General features: G+C 35.6%; 4 protein-coding genes across 4 annotated transcripts; all 4 read left to right on the plus strand.

Annotated features, from left to right (window-relative positions):
• Window positions 1-497: 497 nt before the first annotated feature.
• On the plus strand, window positions 498-1,778 carry LOC148587495 (uncharacterized). The gene has a single exon (XM_088512645.1). It carries the CDS (start codon window positions 498-500, stop codon window positions 1,776-1,778), a length of 1,281 nt encoding a protein of 426 aa, XP_088368771.1.
• Window positions 1,779-11,590: 9,812 nt separating this feature from the next.
• Window positions 11,591-13,531, plus strand: LOC132163418 (uncharacterized). The gene is made up of 3 exons (XM_059573703.2): window positions 11,591-11,779; window positions 13,040-13,232; window positions 13,337-13,531. Exons 2-3 carry the CDS (start codon window positions 13,050-13,052, stop codon window positions 13,427-13,429), a joined length of 276 nt encoding a protein of 91 aa, XP_059429686.2. The 5' UTR covers window positions 11,591-11,779; window positions 13,040-13,049; the 3' UTR covers window positions 13,430-13,531.
• Window positions 13,532-17,346: 3,815 nt separating this feature from the next.
• On the plus strand, window positions 17,347-18,246 carry LOC132168962 (ATP-dependent DNA helicase RRM3-like). The gene has a single exon (XM_059580062.2). It carries the CDS (start codon window positions 17,347-17,349, stop codon window positions 18,244-18,246), a length of 900 nt encoding a protein of 299 aa, XP_059436045.2.
• Window positions 18,247-18,508: 262 nt separating this feature from the next.
• Window positions 18,509-19,126, plus strand: LOC148587496 (uncharacterized). Its single transcript, XM_088512646.1, has one exon. The coding sequence runs from the start codon at window positions 18,509-18,511 to the stop codon at window positions 19,124-19,126; it is 618 nt and encodes a 205-aa protein (XP_088368772.1).
• Window positions 19,127-20,989: the final 1,863 nt, after the last annotated feature.

Below are 20,989 nucleotides of genomic sequence, written 5' to 3' on the forward strand. Positions count from 1 at the left end.
AATCACAAACTGTGATTTCTCTGCATTTTTTTTTTGGTCCATCTTCAATGGCAGATTGTTCACCATCTTCCGCTCATGCAAACATTCCACCTAAATTTTCACCAAACATTTCCCCTGTTTTCTCTGCTTCAATGGCAGAAACTCAACCACACAATCATAATCTTTCTAACAATCCTTTCTTTGATCCTTTCGAAAATACCTGTCCCATTGATCCATCTAGCCCACTCTTTCTTCAAAGTGGTGATAATTCTGGACTTTTATTGGTTCCTCAACCACTCACAGGAGAGAATTATAGCACTTGGAGCCGTGCTATGCTTGTTGCTTTGAGTGCAAAGAACAATTTGTGTTTCATTGATGGTTCACTGCCAAAACCATCCATTTTTTAGAGTTATTACCATACGTGGGTTCGTTGTAATGATCTTGTAGTTTCATGGATCTTGAACTCAGTTTCCAAAGAAATCTATCCTACTGTGATTTACATCACTTCTTCTGAAGATATGTGGTTGGATCTCAAAGATAGATATTCTCAAAGGAATGGTCCTCGGGTTTTTCAGTTGCAGAAAGCTATTTCAGTGGTTGCTCAGGAGAATTCCACTATAAGTCAGTACTATACTCGCATCAAAACTCTTTGGGAAGAATTAAATAATTACAGGCCTATCTCTATGTGCAATTGCTTCCATTGTGGTCATATGCAATCTATTCTTGAACTCTTTAATCAAGAACGTGTCTTACAGTTTTTGATGGGTTTGAATGATTCTTTTTCTGCTGTTAGAGCTCAGATTCTATTAACATCTCCTCTTCCCTCGATTAATAAGGTTTTTTCTCTTATCATTCAAGAAGAAAAACAAAGGGAAATATGTGTGAGTTCCATTAGTCATGATACTTCCTCTGCCTTCATGACTAAATCAGCCTTGTCCAAATCTTCTCCTTCAATTCATCCTGAACCTGTTGCATATATGACCAAAACTTCACCAGGGCCTAGGTTTTTTAAGCAAAACTATAAGAGAGATCGTCCCATGTGTTCACACTGTGGAGTAGCTGGTCATACTATTGAAAAATGCTACAAAATTCATGGTTATCCACCTGGTTTTAAGCTCACTCGAACCAGACCAGTGTCACATTCAGCCAATCAAGTGCAATTGCAAGGAACCGACCTTAGTGGTCCTATTTCTCATGCTCCTCAGTTGAGTAATTCCATTCAGTTGAATAATTCTTCTCAGTTGAGCAGTCCTCAGTTGAGTAGTGATCAGTTGTCCATGATTTCTGCTCAATGTCAACAACTGATGAATCTACTGAATCAGCATCAATACCCTCAATCATCTGCCAACTCTGTTGTTGGTACTTCAGGTATACTCAATCCTAAGTATTCTGTTTTTTCTGCATATGTTAATATAGCTTCTCATTCAAAACAGAAAAATCACTCTTGGATTATCGATACTGGAGCAACTGATCACATGATCAGTTGTTCATCTATGTTTACCACCATCACTGCTACTGTATCCACTCATGTTAAACTACCTAATGGTTCAATAGCCACTGTCACACACATTGGTACTATTGCAATCTCAGAAACTCTTACACTAACTGGAGTTTTGTGTGTTCCTTCTTTCACTTTCAATTTGATTTCAGCTAGTAAGCTCATAAAGCCTTTACACTGCTGCCTTATATTTCTTGCTAGATATTGTTTTATACAGAGTTTACACAATTGGAGAACGATTGGGGTGGGTGAAGAAGTTGCTGTATTTGATGCAAGCAAAGAAGGTTTCAGTCAATGCTAGAATATTCATCATCAGTTTGAGCTTTTCATTGAGTAACCGAATCTCATGCCTCACTAAGCATTGAGTGTTCGCGTAAAAAGATGAGAAATTCAACTTGGTTGACTGTATGGCTAGTTTGGCTTTGTAGCCTTTTTGACTTGAGTAATTAAGCCTTAGGGATGTTTTACATCTAGTGCCCTAAAACCATCTGGTTTGGGAGTCACTGGCCCAATACTCGTTACATAGGTCAATTAGAAAGCTTAAGGGAACCGAACATTGCACAGCCTACACAAAAAAATGAAAATAAAATATATATATATATATATATATATATATATATATATATATATATATATATAAATGCATGTATTGATCTAAGCCTTTGGTGTTTTCATTTGTGTAAATTCCTATGAATTTTGAGGTACACCAAACTTTGAGAAAAATTGAAGCCTCTTAACTTTGTGTTAGTCTCACTTTGCACATTTGGAGCTTGTGTTGTCTCAAATTTCCACCTTTGAGTTGAATGATTTGTGGTTGGCTTGATGATTTGATTGTGGTGTTTACTTTGTTAAACCTGCTCATGATATGAGAACCATATGTTTGTATGAAAATTGTGTTTGTCAATGACATAGTGCTAAAAATGTTTGTGGGTATCATTTCTATTAAACCCTCACGAGACTTCACTCGTCCTCTAGGGATGCCTAGGGGTTTAAAAGGCTTGTTGCATACGCTAAATGCAATCGTACATTCCACGAAAGACGGATTTATCTTTTGTTTTCTGTTTTTCCATTCTTGTTTTTATTTTTGTATTGCTAAGGGACTAGCAATATGTAAGTTTGGGGGTGTGATAAGTGCTAGAATATTCATATTTTCAGCCCTTAACTTGCATCTTTTAATCATTTAGTTTTGGTTAATTAGGCCATTTTACTTCCTTTTTGTATTTTCTTTGTTTTATAGGCTTTTGGAAGAAAATAAAGCGTTTCTGGAAAAATTCCAAGCTTAAAGGGCAAATTGGGAAGATCTAGAAGATATGGTTAAGCTTAACCAATCATGGTTAAAGTTTAATCAAATAAAGGAAATGATTAATTCGGAATTTCTCAATTTGAAGTCAAATCGGATTGGATGCAAAATTGGATTCTGAATATGTCTCGGTATTTTGGCCATAACTTTCAGCTCAGATATCCGATTGAGGTGATTCAAGTAGCATTGGAAAGATAACTCAAACTTATACAATTCATTGTGAAATAGAATTTTCCCAATTCGGAGGGCCTCAAGGCCAAAATCATGCCGCAAGATAGGACCGCAATTCTGGGCGAATCCTATTCCGATTTGGGCTTAGGTTTTCTTTAACCTAATTGGGCTTGGACTTAAATCTCCGAAATTCCTAGGATTACTAGGGCTTCTAGGACTCTCCTAAGCCCTATAAATAGACCTCTAAGCCTCACAATTGGGGGATCAGACGAAGACGCGCTGGGGGCGCCGTTCTTGGTCGCTTTCCGTGTTTTCTGGGTTTTTGTAGCTTGGAACTCGAATTCTTTTGTAAGTTTTTAATTTTAATGAAGTAATTTAGTTTCTTTATGATTTCTTTTGTCATGAGAGGCTAATTCTTCAACTAAGGTTGAAGATGAAGCCTCACCATTGATTAGTTTTATCTTTTTATGTTTCGTTCGTACAAATCCGTCGTTTAATGTAATGTATGTTCGTTTCAGTTCAATTGTGTGACAAAATTGTGATTGATTGTTGTTTATAAATCGTGAAAATGTTGGATATTCGTTGTGTTTCATCCAACGGATACATCGAATGATTTGATTGAGACTTATATCCATTGTGATTTACGGATACAATGGATGATTTGATCTCAATTGGATATTCGTTGTGATTTGTAATAGAGATGGATTCATCGAATGATTCAATTGGTTTATAAAAAAACAATAGAACATATATATAGGGTTTAATTGTTTGTCGGATGCATGAATGAAAACATAAGAATGTATACTTTGATTTTGTGAGGTGAATTCTAAAACCTTAGTCGTTTATCTTTTGATTATTTTTATTTTATTTAGTTTATGTTAGTTTATTTTCAAAGTCAAAATCATTCGGAACTAGGTTAAGATATAATTGATTTAGATAGAAATTAAATTTCACAAACACAATTCCCTGTGGATCGACCTCGCACTTGCACACACACTATATTGCACACGACTCGTGCGCTTGCGAGTACAATTAAATTTGCACATCAACACACATTGGTACTGTTGCAATCTCAGAAACTCTTACACTAACTGGAGTTTTGTGTGTTCCTTCTTTCACTTTCAATTTGATTTCAGCTAGTAAGCTCATAAAGTCTTTACACTGCTGCCTTATATTTCTTGCTGGATATTGTTTTATACAGAGTTTACACAATTGGAGAACGATTGGGGTGGGTGAAGAAGTTGCTGGTTTGTTCTATTTGATGCAAGCAAAGAAGGTTTCAGTCAATGCATCTATTTCAGTTCCTTGTATTCCTTCTTTTGTCAAACATTTGTCTTTTAATTCAATAAAGGACCCCTCATGTGATCTATGGCATTACAGATTGGGGCATCCTTCTCAGTCTAGAATAAGGTTGATACAAACTATTGTTCCTTCTATTTCTTGTAAACAAGATTCGGTTTGTCCAATTTGTCCATTGGCTAAACAACACAAATCACCATTTCCTGTTAGTAGTTCTTTTTCCAAGTCTGCTTTTGATTTACTTCATTGTGATGTATGGGGTCCTATGGCCACCAATTCCCTTAATGGATCCAAATTTTTTCTCACCATTGTAGATGATTACACACGGTTCACTTGGGTTCATTTGATGCAACATAAGTCTCAAACTTCTTCAATCATACAATCCTTTTCTAATATGGTTCAAACTCAGTTTCAAACTAAAATCAAATGCATCAGATCAGATAATGGTACTGAATTTCACATGAGAGACTTCTTTTCTGCCCAAGGCATTATTCATCAACTAAGTTGTGTAGAAACCCCACAACAAAATTCTGTGGTTGAAAGAAAACATCAACACCTTTTGAATGTAGCTAGATTCTTAAGATTTCAGTCCAACCTTCCTTTACCTTTTTGGGCAGATTGTGTTTTAACTGCAGCTCATATTATCAATAGAATTCCAACACCTCTTCTATCCAATAAATCTTCACATGAACTATTATTTTCTGTTGTGCCATCTTATTCACACCTCAAAGTGTTTGGATGTTTAGCTTATGTTTCAACTTTGTCTAGAAATAGAACAAAGTTTGATCCAAGAGCTACACCTTGCATTTTCATAGGTTATCCGTATGGCATGAAAGGACATAAGTTTTATAATCTTCATACTCATTCTGTTTTCATTTCTCGAAATGCCATATTTCATGAAACCATATTTCCTTATGCTTCTTCTCTAGGTCATTCCTCACCTTCAATGCATATGCATGATACTGTTTCCCTTTCTATTTCTTTTCCAATGCCTCCTGACACAGAATTTTTTGATTTCATACCATCAAACATCCAACCACCTACTATTGTTCCATCACCAAACCACAATTCTGCAGATACATTATCTTCTCCTTCTACAGACATCATTTTACGTATTCATTCTAAATCTGCAGAAATTTTCACTTCTCCTTCTGCAGACACAACTTCACATTCTGATTCTGCAAACAACTCATTTTCTCCTTCTGCAGACACCATTTTCCAGGTTCCTAGTTCTGCACCTTCTCCTATTCTTAGAAGGTCAGATAGGATCAAACACAAACCTAGTTACTTGCAAGATTATTATTGTAAACTGGTTTCTACTTGTTCACCTCAATCGGCTTCAAATGTTGACAACTCAGGTAAACCTTATCCATTGTCCAATTTCATTTCTTATGATAACCTGTCTTCTTCTCATAAGCATTTCTGTCTTTCCATTTCATCTCAACCTGAGCCTAAATTTTATCATCAAGCTGTTAAGAATCCACTTTGGTGTGAGGCTATGAAAGCTGAGATTAAGGCTTTGGAGGAAAATAAAACTTGGGTAGTCACTGATTTGCCTTCTGATAAACATCCCATTGGTTGCAAATGGGTTTATAAAGTGAAGTACAAATCTGATGGAAGCATTGAAAGATACAAGGCTAGGTTGGTAGCCAAAGGGTATACTCAATGTGAAGGGTTGGATTTTCATGAGACCTTTTCACCTGTTGCTAAGATGACTACGGTTAGATGTTTTCTGGCACTTGCAGCAGCAAAGGATTGGGTTTTACATCAATTAGATGTAAACAATGCATTTTTGCATGGGGATTTAGATGAAGAAGTGTACATGTCTATGCCTCCTGGTTTTGGCACTAAGGGGGAGGCAAAGGTTTGTAGGTTAACTAAATCCTTGTATGGATTGAAGCAGGCCTCTAGACAGTGGTTTTCAAAATTTTTCACTGCATTGATTCAGCTTGGTTTTACACAGTCCAAGGCAGATTACTCCCTGTTCACTCAACTCAAAGGATCTTCCTTTATTGCTTTGTTAGTTTATGTTGATGATGTAGCTATTGCAAGCAATGATCCACAGGCAGTGTCCTCTTTCATCTCTTCTTTTGAATGAGAGATTTAAGTTGAAGGATTTAGGGCCTTTAAAATACTTTCTCGGTCTTGAAATAGCTAGGTCTATAGAAGGACTTTCTCTTTGCCAACGAAAGTATGCTCTTGAAATCCTAGAGGATTCAGGTTTATTGGCGGCTAAACCTGTTAAATTTCCTATGGAACAAAATTTGAAACTCTCAAAGGATGAAGGTGATCTCCTTTCAGATTCCACAAGCTACAGAAGGTTAGTTGGCAGGCTACTTTATTTGACAATTACAAGACCAGACTTAGCTTTCTTAGTTTAGATATTGAGTCAGTTTATGGACAAACCACGGCAACCTCATCTAGATGCTGCTCATCGAGTCCTGAGATACTTGAAAAATTCTCCTGCTCAAGGCCTTCTTTTCTCTGCCAAATCAGATTTTCACCTTAAGGCTTTTTCAGATTCAGATTGGGCAGGTTGTTTAGATACTAGAAGGTCTATCATTGGTTTTTGTGTGTTTATTGGTGATTCACTTGTGTCTTGGAAGTCAAAGAAACAGCACACAGTGTCAAGATCATCTGCTGAGGCAGAATATCGAGCTCTTGCTTCCACATGTTGTGAGTTGATGTGGCTGACTACTCTTCTCAAAGATTTCAGAATTCCTCATCCACAGGCTGCTCTTTTGTTTTGTGACAGTCAATCAGCTCTTCATATTGCTGCAAATCCGGTTTATCATGAAAGGACCAAGCACATCGAAATTGACTGCCATCTAGTTCGTGAGCAAATACAACTTGGACTCATTCGCACTCTTCATGTTAATTCCCATAATCAATTAGCTGATATCTTTACTAAAAGCCTTGGTTTCAAGGACTTTTACAGATTATTGTCCAAGATGTTTGTAAAGGATATTTATCATCCTTCACATCCATCTTGAGGGGGAGTTTTAACACGTGTATAAACTAAATAAACTAGCTCTTTTGTTGAGTAAGTTAGTTAGTTTTTAAGTTCAAGTTGTTAAACTGTTTTTACAGCTTCAGTTGCTTCATTGGAAGCTTGTATATAAGCTTTCTTGCTTCTGCTTGTAATTCATGCGAGTTTATTATGCTAATGAAAATCTTCTCTCCTTCTTTGCTCCATCTACTTGCTTCTTCTCCTTCTGTTCTTCTTCCACATAGCACATGCTCTGTTTTCCTTGATTCTATTCATTCTTGAATAGTTTTGACAAATGGCGCTCGAGCTGCGCTCGATTGCACTCGCTTATAACAAATGAATATTGTTTTTCACTTTTTTGTGCTTCCATCCTCAGTGACCTAACTGATACAGAAGTTCCTCCGTATGAGCATTAAGCTTATTAAAAGAGTTTGATGAGGTGAAACCAGCAGCTATGCTCTTACTAACTATCCGTCACTTAAAACTGCATCATAGCCTTGTCAAGCCACCTGATTCTTTTTAGTCATTCAATTTAAAAAAACAGCACAAAAAACCTTGCAAATCCACTCACCAAAATATCACTCCATAATTTAGAATAATCTCAATAATACACCGCATGAAAAACAAGTTGTGAAGACATAACCGCTTTACATACAAAGAAGTCATCCTACTATGTGCATAAAGTCAAAATTTAGACGAAAATACACTTAGCCCCCTAAACATACGCCCATCGAGCGCTTAGACCACCAAACTTTAAAAAGTGACACTTAGTTCCCTCAAACTACAACTCCGTTACTGTCAATACCAACGTGTCCTTTTTAACATAAATTGCCCAAAATGCACCTTTTTTATAAGTTACTGTTTTCTTTTCTTTTTTCCATTTTCAGTTCGTTTGTTTGAAGGTTTTTTTAAGTTGAGATAAACCACCAATGGTCTGTAACTTATAACTCACATGTTCCTAGTACCAGTACACCAATTCTTCCATATTCATAGAAGGAAATTACCTACTTGATATAGTATCCTCCTCAATGGTGGAGCCAGATGTTTAAGAATGTAGGGGCCGTAAAAAAAAAATTCACGTCCTAATTTTTTTTTTTTTTGCGTCCTAAAAATTTTGTTCACACTGAAAATTTGGTAATTCACATATAATTCACATATAAGATGCATGGCGTAGTCGCAGGTGCTAAAAAGCAGTGATTTGTACTAGGCCCATAGGCGGAGCTGATGATTGTGTCTGTCTGACTCTGAGAGAGAGAGTGTTTGAGAGCCAGAGGGACTGAAGGAGAGCGACGGAGAAGAGAAAGGGAGAGAATTCAGAGGCGAGTGCGTGAGAAAGAGGGAAAATAAATTTTTTTTTTTTTTTTAATAACTTTTGGGGCTACGGAGGATGGAGCAGACTGCATAACAGCAATAATTTTTTTTTTTTTTTTAATACTTGAGGGGCCCCTATGTATCTGATCGTGTGCTCCAGACAAGTGTTCAAATTTTTTTAAAAAACAAAATTTTTTGTGAGGGCCCTATGTTGCTGGATGAGTGGTCAGCAGCTAAACTTATACTCAATTTTTTTTTTTTTTTTTTTTAATTTTTCTTGGGGGGGCCGTGGCCACCACTGGCCCATACGTGGCTCCGCCACTGATCCTCCTCAACATCAAAGCAACAAGGTCCCATAACCTCCACAGCTGATACCATAAACTCAATATATATATATATATATATATTAGCAACACAAATTATCCTAAAATCTCACAACTCATTCCAAGTTTGAGTTTATTGTCAAGCCAAGCTCAGGCCTCTTCTTTCAAGTTGATCTCACAACAGTTGAATACCCAAGTAATAAGAAGCGATAGCAAAATAGCAAGAACCTGAAAAGTCAATGGCTGAGATTACCGAACATATGGACTATGCGCCCGTCACATATAACCGTCTCCATTCCATTAAAGTGACAAAATACTTTCACGAGTTAGTTTAGCTAAAATATGAGCTTCTCCGTTAGCTTCTAATTGTTTTACAGGAGACATTTACCAATCTTGTAAAGAATTCGATACATATCTTGTGTCTTCGACAAACGGTCCAAATTTATTTCAATTTATGCCCCTTCAAATTCATCACATTCACTACTTGCATTGCATCTCCTTTTGGTATAATTTGCTGCAATCCAAAATCTCGATTGAATTATGCAACATTCAATTCCGCCAATGCCTTTGCTGCTACCAAATCCAAAAGGACAAATCTCTTGGAGTTCATATATGGAAGCACCTTTTCGTTGTGGTCTAACAATAATGTCAATTCTTATGCGTCGATTTTAGTTGTCCCAGCATTCCAATTTACCTATAAAGCAAGAGAAGATAAAAAGAAAAAAGGCTCTAAGATATAGCTGTCTCTTTTCTCTCTAGCCGCTAGAGAGAAAAGCGAAACCCTTTAGCCACACAGGGGAGAAGGGTTGGCCGTTTGGCTGCCTCCCTCCTCCTCTCGTCCTCCTCGCTCCGATGCTAGTTATTTACTTGATGCCCTAGCCCTGGTGCCTCCTCTCTTCCCCTGCCTTGCTGCTCCTTTCCCCCTCTATTTTCTCCGTTTTTGCCCTTTCCCTGCCGCTTTTCTTCCCCCGCCTTCATTTTCTGCAGCGGGCTCCTTGGCCTTGTTTTGACTCTTTGTGGGTTCGAATTTTGTCTGTGTTCACCGCCAACTTGTGTCGCCGCTTCGCTGCCTGCTATTAAGGTTTTCTTTCATGTGTCCCCACCGTGTCGAGCTCCCACGCCCCTTACGCGGCGGTTTCTAGCTTGCATGGGTCCGGCTCCCTTTCGGCTACCATCTTCCCACTTTGTGCTCATTTTCCCTTTTTTTTTTTCCTTGTTTTGGTGGTACCTTGTTGTTTTTTCCTTTCTTTCTTTTTTTTTTTGGTTGTTTTTAGGTCCTACTTTGTCGGTCTTCTCCGCACCTGTTCGCCACCCACTGTCCACTGTTGGGCCTTTCGACGCGTCCCCACCGCGATGAGCTTCCAACGCCCCTTCGGTTTTCGGTTCCCACCGTGAGCGTGATCAGAGTGTGCTATTTTTTTTCTTGTTTTATTTCCCTGTTTTGTTGCTTCTTTAAGATGTATTTGTGTTTTGGCGTGTGTTTTTTCCCTGTATTGTTTAATTTCCCTGTTTTGTTCGGCTTGTAATAAGGCTCTTTCCTCTCTCACTCGATCTATGTCGCCTTCGGGTTAATTAGTTTTGGTCCAGATCTTTGGGTTGTGGATGTGATCATTATACTGGCCTTCAGGTCGAGGAGGTAGAGTTTCGGCATGAAAGTCTTTCCGCTCTTAGGGTCAAGGAATAATTGCTATCCATGCATTTGGTTGAGTATGTCTGTCATAGATCTAGCATTAAATCTGATTTTAGTTATGGGTTAGTGGATTGGTCTCGAATCTTGTACTAAACCTAGTAATCTTGTAGTTTTATGTTATGGTTGCTTCAGAACTTTGCTCTATGATATAAGAGCTTTATGCTCGTGGTATTATTGAATAAAATGTTATGTTTTTCGAGAGAGAAAAAAAAAAAAAGCGCATTCCAGTTTACCTTAATTCATCGATTTATAAGAGGAGCTTTCAACATTTATGTGTCGAATTACTTTGATGATTATAGTAATCCGAAACATAAGTGCAAGCCAAAACAAATTGAAACGGTCAAAATAGGATTGAAAATTTGAACTAGGCCAAAACACACATATTTCAAGAAAATAATTGTAGCGGTCGGTAAACGAAACAAAGCATTTCAAGAAAAAAAATTTTTAATACTTCTTAAAATTCCTCTCTAAAATTTGTTTATCAAATGATTTGTCACAACCCCATTAGATAATAACACATTTTTAAAATAATAGATTACATAAGATTGTGACACATCATTTGAAGAACAATTTTTTGAAAAAATTTTAAGAAGTATAGCATTTCTGAAAAAAAAAATCTCGATGAGTGGTAGGAATATGGGCTCAGCAAATCAAGAAATTCGTGTTTTTTTTGGGCCAAAACAACGCTGTTCTAAATGTGTTGTAGTAATAGCCACAAACGTGATCATTTAAGTAATTGTATAGTTCTTAAGAGATAGTTTAATTGATTGAAACTACGCCTAATAAAGCGGAAGTCACTGATTCGAATCTTTCTCCCCATCTTGTGTGGACATGTTAAAAAAAAATAATAATAATAATTATATATATATATATATATATATATATATATTGTTCGGCTTCTCCAAACAACTTGTTTTCCAAGGAAAAGAGCAGTGATAAGATGGTTTGCCCCTCGTAAAACTTCGATGACAAGTCAGAAATACGTTCGCCCACTGCATGAAAGTCAAAGTTTCTAACTTTAATTATGCTTTTAACCAATACCTCATCGACACGTTCAAAGCTAACCAGCGCTACGCTGAAAGGTTTCATTTCCAGGTAAAACCTAAACCGCCACCACTGTTGCTAAAACCAGAGGAGGTTCTTCTCGTCTCGGTTAGAGATATTGAAAAGGAATTAAAAGTAGCATATCAAATTGAGCTCTTGTTTCGATCAATTGAAGGTATGCCATTTTCGATTTCTTTTTGGCTACAAATATCATCTAGAATTGGGAGCTTAAATTACTTTTATATGCTCGATTAGAATGTCTTTGTGCTTAATTTGATTGTCTAATTTTGTTTTGTTGAATGAAAATCATCCTTGTTTCACGTCGGGGAAAATGTTAGCAATTTCTAATAGAATAGATTTTTGTGCTATTTGGAATATATTGATGTTCAGGGCATGAAATTTCTTTTGTCACTGTGATTGCGTGAACTGAGATTTTGTTCAGGGGCTATACGTATTGCACGTCTTTTTGCACAGATCCGAGAGATTGTGATTTTAGTTATAGTGGGATTGTTCGTATGTTTTCGTACAACATAGTTTTAGGGATTTTAGTGTTGTGGGATTTCTGTTTTTTGGAACAAACGATGATGGAGGCTTTGGTTTTTCTTTCTTATATGTTATACAATTTTGGAAGTGTTATGTGGATCCCACTTGCAAAAAACCAATATCAGGAGCAAAATGTAGGAATTCTTAATCAAGTTTAGTTATGTGCAAAGAAATGTAGTTCTTAGTCCAACATTTTTTATGGGTTGTGAGATTTTAGGATAGTATGTGTTGGTAATATATATATTTTGAGTTTATGGTATCAGCTGTAGAGGTTATGGGACCTTGTTCATTTGATGTTTAAGAGGATACTAGATCAAGTAGGTAATGCCCTCCTATGAATATGGAAGAATTGGTGTACTGGTACTATTGGTGTCCTATCTCAACTTCAAACGAAGTGAAAAAAAAGAAAAAGAAAACTGTAACTTATAAAAAGGTTCATTTTAGGCAGTTCATGTTAAAAAAGACACGTAGGTATTGACGGTAACGGAGTTGTAGTTTGAGGGAACTAAGTGTCACTTTTTAAAGTTTGGTGGTCTTAAGCGCCCGATGGGCGTATGTTTAGGGGGCTAAGTGTATTTTCATCTAAATTTTGACTTTATGCACATAGTAGGATGACTTCTTTGTATGTAAAGCGGTTCTGTCTGCACAACTTGTTTTTCATGCACAGTGTATTATTGAGATTATTCTGAATTATGAAGTGATATTTTGGTGAGTGGATTTGCAAGGTTTTCTGTGCTGTTTTTAAATTTGAATGACTAAAAATAATCAGGTGGCTTGACAGGGCTATGACGCAGTTTTAAGTGATTGATAGTTAGTAAGCATAGCTGCTGGTTTCATCTCATGAAACTCTTTTAATAAGCTTAATGCTCATACGGAGGAACTTCTGTATCAGGTAACTGAGGATGGAAGCACAAAAAAGTGAAAAACAGTCTTCACCTGCTGCTGCAACCCCACCCATGGCTTCATGTCGAAAGAAGAAGAATGAGGAAGCCACATTCTTGGAGGATTTCAAGGAGCACATTGATGAGTTCGTGCATGCATCTATGGATGAACACAAAACTTGCTTCAAGAAGACCATACAGAAGGTGCTTCTATCTTTTAACTTCTATTCCACAAGCTTATGTTTTTTTTTTCATTGCCTTACCTATTTGTACTTGTTACTGATTGTGTAGTTCAAATTCTATTTCAGATGTTTGGAATGTCAAAGATTGTTGCAGAAAGGAGTTCAGAAGCAAAGGGAGTTGAAAGCTCTCTGCCCCTCCAAACAACGTTGTCAGACTAGAATGTCTCCCCCTCTTTGGTGACAGCTTTATATCTAGTTGGCAAGATCCATTTCATTTTTCATATGAAAACTTATTTTTAATAAGATTATAGGTCTACCGCATCTGCAAACTTTGTTGGGCTTCTTGTGGCTACTTTTTTATTTTTATTTTTTTAAGGATGAGAATGTAAACAGAAACACAAAGGAACCAAAGCAAATACAAGAAGAAAATAAAACCCATGCCTTTACGAAAAATAGGCCAATAAAAACTATCGAGGAGGAAGATCCAGTTGGGAGAGCAAGAGGAACATGTCTCGAGACTACGGCTTTGTTTGGCAAAGCATTTTCCTTAGATATTGTAGTTATGTAGATTGATATGAAGAAAAAAAAGTAAATGTTTGATATAGAAAAGTGAAAAAGTTTTGTTTTGTAGTGATTTTTTTATTTGAATAATAATAAAAAGTGAATGATATAATATAAAAAGTAATAAAGTTAGAATATTTTGATGTTGATTTTTTTTTTTTGGAAAAATGTGATGAATAATAGTAACTAAGGAAAAACAAGGCTTTGCCAAACAAAGCTTACAATTTTTATTATAACTCTTTATTAATAAGCTCATGTGGCAATTCAAATTATAGTAGTTGACGTGATAAGTTTCACGTGGAGTATAGTGTTAATTTGTAAAAGAACAATAATAGAAGTTGTAATATTCTTAGCATTACTATTCGCTAGGCTTTCTTTTGTGTGGAAACTTATATCAAGATGCACTATTCTTTTTTCTTTTCACCACTAAGGATCCAAAGCTTCTACGAATTGCAAGGTTTTAGCTTTCTTGGTTTACGTCATTGCCTTTGCCTATACGAGAGCACATGGTGGACAAAAGAATATATATATATATATATATATCAACTCTACCTAGTAGTCTAATACAAGCCATTAAGAATCAGAAACAGAGTAAAAAGTTTTGTTATGATGTCATATTAAATTTAATATGAATTTATAGTAATTTGTTGTCAAAGTTACTAACAATCTAAATAACAAAATTGTTAAAAAAATTTATTTTATTAGATCATCACTTATCTTAAAAGTTTTGAAAATCATTCTCTCTAAAAACGTTATGGGTGGGAAACTTTTTGTAGTTTGCTAGAGAATTGTTTTTGTTCCTGTTTGTATTGAATATAAAGAGAGCCGAATCAATATGTAAAAAGAATAATAATAAAAATAAAAACATTTGGATGAAACTCTATGTGATGTATCAAAGATTTTGCCACAAGGAAAGGAAGAAAGTATAGAATTTTCATGATCTAAGAATATCTTAACCGATTTAGTAAGGAAAATTATTAGAGTACTATAATTTTTACTACAACGTCCCATACAAATTGATGTGAATAACTAAAAGTATATGGTTAATAAATCAGGTACTAACTAATTAAATTGACAAGTCGTTTTACTAATTATAAATTACTACATCAATTTGTTAAAAAAAAAAAAAAATTATATTAAAAGATGTAATATTCTTAGCATCACTTGATCACAAAAAATAAATGGAGGACTTTAAAGGACTTTGGGCCGATGAGGTTAGAAATTTTCAAATCTCAAACTCTGATCTAGATTGCTTTCAGTTTCTTTCTTTCTTTCAATTTAAGGCCATATTTGGATTGTGTTTTCTGCTATAGTGAATTGGTCAAGATTCAAGAGGTCTGGTTAGGATTAGGAATAGGTTCCTCTTCATTTCGAGTGAAATGGAAATGAGATTTCACAGATCTATTGAATAAAATACATGCTATATATATATATATATATATATATATATATATATATATATATATATATAGCACATCGATTGTGGAAGGGGTTGGTGGTCAGTTTATAAGTGTGATGGAAAGCCTTACCTCTTGAGCTAGCCTTTGGGGTTGAGATAAGCCCAAGACCACCCAACACTGGTATCAAAACCTACGTTTACCAACAAATCTCGACCTAACAGTTCACGGGAGAAAATGGGTTGTCGTTACTCCGACCCAGAGCTCAATGTGTGATGGGGAGATTGTTGAGGTTATCTCACATTGGTTGTGGAAGGAGCTCGTGGTCAGTTTATAAGTGTGAGAAAAAACCTTACCTCTTGAGCTTTTGGAATTCTATATATGTAATGACCCAGGGATAAGCGCTAGCCACATCTGCGCTATTACCCCAAAATGACTAGTCAATTTGGAGCTTCCCTAGAATTCATTGTAAAGCCCAGTTTCACCTAGTAACTAGGCAATGTGGGACTTAACACCCATAACTATTTTTATAAACCACACACTCTATGTGGGCTTTTTCTCATCTTCCCAATATGGGACCGGGGTATTACAAACTCCCCCTCTTAAATTCCTGACGTCCTCGTCAAGGCCACGTCATGCAGTGCTTTAATACCACATGGCCTGGCGTTACTAGGTGGCTCTGATACCACTTGTAACAACTCAGGGATAAGCGTTAGCCACATCTGTGCTATTACCCCAAAATGACTAGTCAATTTGGAGCTTCTCTAAAATTCATTATAAAGCCTAGTTTTACCTAGTAACTAGGCAATGTGGGACTTAGTACCCATGACTATTTTTATAAACCACACAGTCTATGTGGGCTTCTTCTCATCTTCCCAATATGGAACCGGGGTATTACAATATATATATATATATATATATATATATATATAAAGAAAAAACAATACTTTGGGAGAGTACTTGCTGGTAATCTAAAATAATTATTGTTGTGTTAATATTTTTAGTATTAATTTTTTTACACACAATTTAATTAATTTTATGTTTTCATTATAGTTGTCTACACTATTGAATACCAAAAGAGAGGATTGCCTCATGCTCATATATTGCTTTTTCTACATCCCAACGACAAGCATCCAACGCCAATAGAAATAGATAGGATCATCTTAGCATAAGTTCCAGATTTAAACAAAGATTCTCAAGCTTATGAAGTTGTTAAGCAATTTATGGTACATGGTCCTTGCGGTTCTTTAAATCCAAATTCAAGTTGTATGGTTTGCAACAAATGCAATAAGCATTTTCCGAAAAGATATTATTCTCAAACAATAATTGCCGAAGATGGTTTTCCGGTGTATAGAAGGAGGAACAACGGAAGATTTGTTGACAAAAATGGTATGAAACTTGACAATCGATTTATAGTTCCTCACAATATTGATTTATTGGTTAAGTATCAATCACATATAAATTTTGAATGGTGCAATCGTTCAAGGTCTATCAAGTATTTATTCAAATATCTAAATAAAGGACTTAATCGTGCAACTTTAATGCTTGAAGAGAATCTACATGTTGATCATACTACTGGAATACAGTATATGACAGTATCTGATGAAATCAAAGCTTATTTAGATTGTAGATATGTGTCTGCTATAGAAGCATGTTGGAGAATCTTCCAGTTTGAAATCAATTATCGAGAAACCTGCAGTTGAAAGACTTAATTTTCATCTAGAAAATGAGCAACCAGTAGTGTTTGATGATTCTGATTACTTAGATAATGTTTTGAATCAGCCGAATATCGAAAGAACTAAATTTACAGAATTGATGAAAGCAAATGCTTTATATGAAGAAGCAAGAGAATTGTCTTATTCTGATTTTCCTTCCAAATGAGTTTGGCATAATAAAGATAAAGAATGGAAATTGAGGAAACAAAAAAGATGTGTAGGAAGGATATTTTATGCTCATCCTGGAAGTGGTGAAGGATTTTATTTGCGAATGTTACTTAATATTGTTAAAGGACCTCGATCTTTTGAAAAAATAAGAACTATAAATGGTGTGTTGTACCCAACTTTTAAATCAGCATATTACGCTCTTGGTTTGCTTGATGATGATAAAGAATGGCATGAAACTTTAAATCAAGCGTCACATTGCGCTTCAGGAAAGCAACTCCGTGAGCTTTTTGTCACAATGTTGCTTTTTTGTGAGGTTGCAGAACCTTATAAATTATGGAAATCAAACTGGAAGTTGTTATCTGAAGATATTTTGCATCGAGAAAGAAGAATTGTGCAATACGAAGACTTACAACTCAGTGACTCGCAATTACAAAACTATGTTCTTTGTGATATTGAAAGGTTATTGAACAAAAGTGAAAGGTCTCTCAGAGAATTTGAGCCAATGCCATATCCAGACACATTACTTCTTAGACAAAGTAACAATAGACTATTGCAAGAAGAATCATATTATGATAGGAATTCTTTGAGAGATGAGCATATTAAACTTCTTAGTGATCTGAATTGTGAGCAAAGAAATATATATGAAGCAAGAATTGGATCTGTTATATACAATAAAGGTGGTTTCTTCTTTGTTTATGGACATGGCGGTACTGGTAAGACTTATTTATGGAGAACATTGATATGTCGATTGCGTTCTGAAGGAAAGATGGTAATTGCAGTTGCATATTCTGGGATTGCAGCATTGTCATTACCTGGAGGAAGAATAGCTCATTCAAGGTTTCAGATTCCGATCAATGTAACAGATAGCTCAACTTGCTGGTTTAAACAAGGTTCACATCTTGCAAAATTAATGACAAGAGCAAGTCTAATAATTTGGGATGAAGCTCCAATGGCTCATCGAAATTGTTTTGAAGCTGTAGATCATTCATTAAGAGATATTTTACGTTTTAATGATCCCAAAAGTGGAGACAAACTATTTGGAGGAAAGACAGTTGTCCTTGGTGGTGATTTTCGAAAAATATTACCAGTTGTAGCTAAAGGACGAAGAGAACAAATTGTTGAAGCATCAGTTAACAGGTCTTCATTATGGAAATTTTGTACAATTTTTACTTTGACAAAAAAATATGAGACTTGAACAAAATCTAGATAATAATGCTACAAAGGAATTCGCACAATGGTTTTTGAAAATAGGTGATGGCGAATTAGATAATAATGAAGGTGAAGCGTCCATTGAGATACCATATGATTTCATAATTCGACATCAGAGTCATCCTATTAATGACATAGTGAATGATATCTATCCTAAATTCCAAAGTAAATACACCGATGCAAAGTATTTAGAAGATAAAACTATTTTAGCTCCAACAAATGAAGATGTGGAAAACATAAATGATTACATGCTTGATCTTACTAATGTCGATGAAGAAACATATCTCAGTTCAGATTCAATATGTAAAGTTGGAAGCAACATTCAGGACCAAGATATTCTATATCCAATAGAATTCCAAAACTCATTGAAATTCCCAGGTATTCCTAACCACAAGCTCAGACTCAAAGTTGGAATTCCTATAATGTTATATCGCAATTTAAATCAAAGTGCTGGACTCTCCAATGGTACAAGACTTTTGATCACTCAATTGTCAAAGTGGATCTTAGAAGCTAGAATTATATCAGGAACTCATGTTGGAGATAAAGTATTCATTCCACAAATAGTATTATCTCTTACCGATGCTAAATTGCCTTTCATTCTGAAAAGAAGACAATTTCCCGTATCAATTTGCTTTGCGATGACAATTAATAAAAGCCAAGGACAATCATTGCAACATGTGGGACTTTTTCTACCAAAACCTGCATTCAGCCACGGCCAATTGTATGTTTCTATTTCAAGAGTTACAAGTAGAGTTGGTCTAAGAGTACTCATTGGAGATTCACATTATGGTGATCAATACCATACGAAAAACTTTGTATATAAGGAAATCTTCAACAACTTACCTATAGGTAAAATTTATCATTAATATTAAAATTTCTGTCTTTATTTATTTTTATATTTTATAGATTGCCTTCAATGTTTTTATATTTTTGGTCCTTTGTTCTGCACCCCTTATTCTTGCTTCTAAGCATATTCTATGCTGCAAATTCCTTTCTGACTGTTCCTCATGAAACTTTAGTCAAATTTCCTTTGATATTACAGCATAGGCTGAAGAAACCCATCTTATTTTGTTGTTGTTCCGTAAAGGGAAATAATCGTATATAATCGTGTATGCATACCTTTGTTTTCCTCGAATACTTTTCTATTTCTGTGAAAATGGGTCTTCGACTGAAATTGCTTTTCATCACAACTTCAGTATGTATACTTAACACCACAAGAACATAAATCAGACAAGAATTGTAGTAATCCCTTCTACGAAGAAGCATATCGATGACAGATTCTTTAGAAGTGTTTTTGATTGTTGATTAGAAAAAAAAAATTAAAGAATTAAAATGATTATTTATAGGAAAAAATATAAAAAAGCCCCTCAAACTATCAGCCATTTTCGATTTAGCCACATAATGTTCAAAAAGTGATAAAGTAGCCCCTCAAACTGCCAAACTATTGCATTTTTGCCACTCAATTAGTCTAAACCGTCAGTTTGGACAGAAATTGCAAAACGACGTCGTTTTGTTACGGGTAAATTAATACAATGCACTTTTATGAAAAAAAAAAAGAAGGGAAAAATATTAAAAAAAAAAAAAAAAAAAACCCCAAACTACTAGCCGTTTTCATTTTAGCCCCATAATGTTCAAAAAGTGATAAAGTAACCCCCAAACTACCAAGCAGTTGCAATTTGGCCACTCCGTTAGTCATTACCGTCTAATATGATGAAAATTTTAAAACTACGTTGTTTCGGCAAGGGTAGTTACCAAAATGCCCTTTTTTGAAAGAAAAAAAAAAATCATATTAAAACAAGCAAGCAAAACGAAGCTATTTTGCTTGAAATTAAGGTTTCCTTACACTTACCAAAACGGCACCGTTTTAGTAAGTGTTAGGAATTAAAAGAAAAAACCCTAGACCCCATGTAGGTGACCCACGAAAAAACCCCCAACCCCAGTTTATCTCTCTCCCAAAACCACCGGCCACTATGTCGTTCTATCTCCGGTAGCTTGTAAATCTTACCCATAACTCAATCTTTTTATTGTATTTCATGGTGTAGCTGTCGGATCGGTGTTGTTTATCTACGAACGTGGTTTTTTTGTTTGATTTCTACAATGGGTAAGAATTTTTCGGTGGCACTTCGTAGCCACTAGATGGTGTGGCCGGCGGTGATGGATGGTGGTGGCAGGGGCACTCGGTTTTGAGAGAGAGAGGGGTGTTGCATTTTTTTCACTTAAGGGAGACGATTGCCGGAAATAGAATAACGTGGTGGCCGGCGGTTTGGGGGAGAGAGATAAACTGGGGTTGGGGGTTTTTTCTGGTTGGGGTCTAAGGTTTTTTTCTTTTAATTCCTAACACTTACCAAAAAGGCGCCGTTTTGGTAAGTGTAAGGAAACCCTAATTTCAAGCAAAATGGTGCCGTTTTGCGTGCTTGTTTTAATATGATTTTTTTTTCTAAAAGGGCATTTTAGTAACTTACCCTTATCAAAACAACGTAGTTTTGAATTTTTCATCATATTTGACAGTAATGACTAACGGAGTGGCCAAATTCCAACTGTTTGGTAGTTGGGGGGCTATTTTATCACTTTCTGAACATTAGGGAGTTAAAATGAAAATGACTGGTAGTTTGGGGGGCTTTTTTATATTTTTTCCAAAAATTTTTTTTTTTCATAAAAGGGCATTGTAGTAACTTACTCGTAACAAAACGACGTCTTTTTGCAGTTTCTGTCCAAACTAACGGTTTTGA

This window comes from Corylus avellana, chromosome 2, assembly GCF_965113065.1.
Source record: "Corylus avellana chromosome 2, dhCorAvel1.hap1.2, whole genome shotgun sequence".
NCBI classification, from domain to species: Eukaryota; Viridiplantae; Streptophyta; class Magnoliopsida; order Fagales; family Betulaceae; genus Corylus; species Corylus avellana.

What these genes read in the sequence shown, in the direction of transcription:
- LOC148587495 (XM_088512645.1), top strand. Translation starts at nt 498, where the DNA reads ATGTGGTTGGATCTCAAAGATAGATATTCTCAAAGGAATGGTCCTCGG.
- LOC132163418 (XM_059573703.2), top strand. Translation starts at nt 13,050, where the DNA reads ATGGAAGCACAAAAAAGTGAAAAACAGTCTTCACCTGCTGCTGCAACC. An exon ending in TCAAGAAGACCATACAGAAG is followed by an intron (nt 13,233 to 13,336) that starts GTGCTTCTATCT and finishes ATTCTATTTCAG; the next exon opens with ATGTTTGGAATGTCAAAGAT.
- LOC132168962 (XM_059580062.2), top strand. Translation starts at nt 17,347, where the DNA reads ATGTTGCTTTTTTGTGAGGTTGCAGAACCTTATAAATTATGGAAATCA.
- LOC148587496 (XM_088512646.1), top strand. Translation starts at nt 18,509, where the DNA reads ATGCTTGATCTTACTAATGTCGATGAAGAAACATATCTCAGTTCAGAT.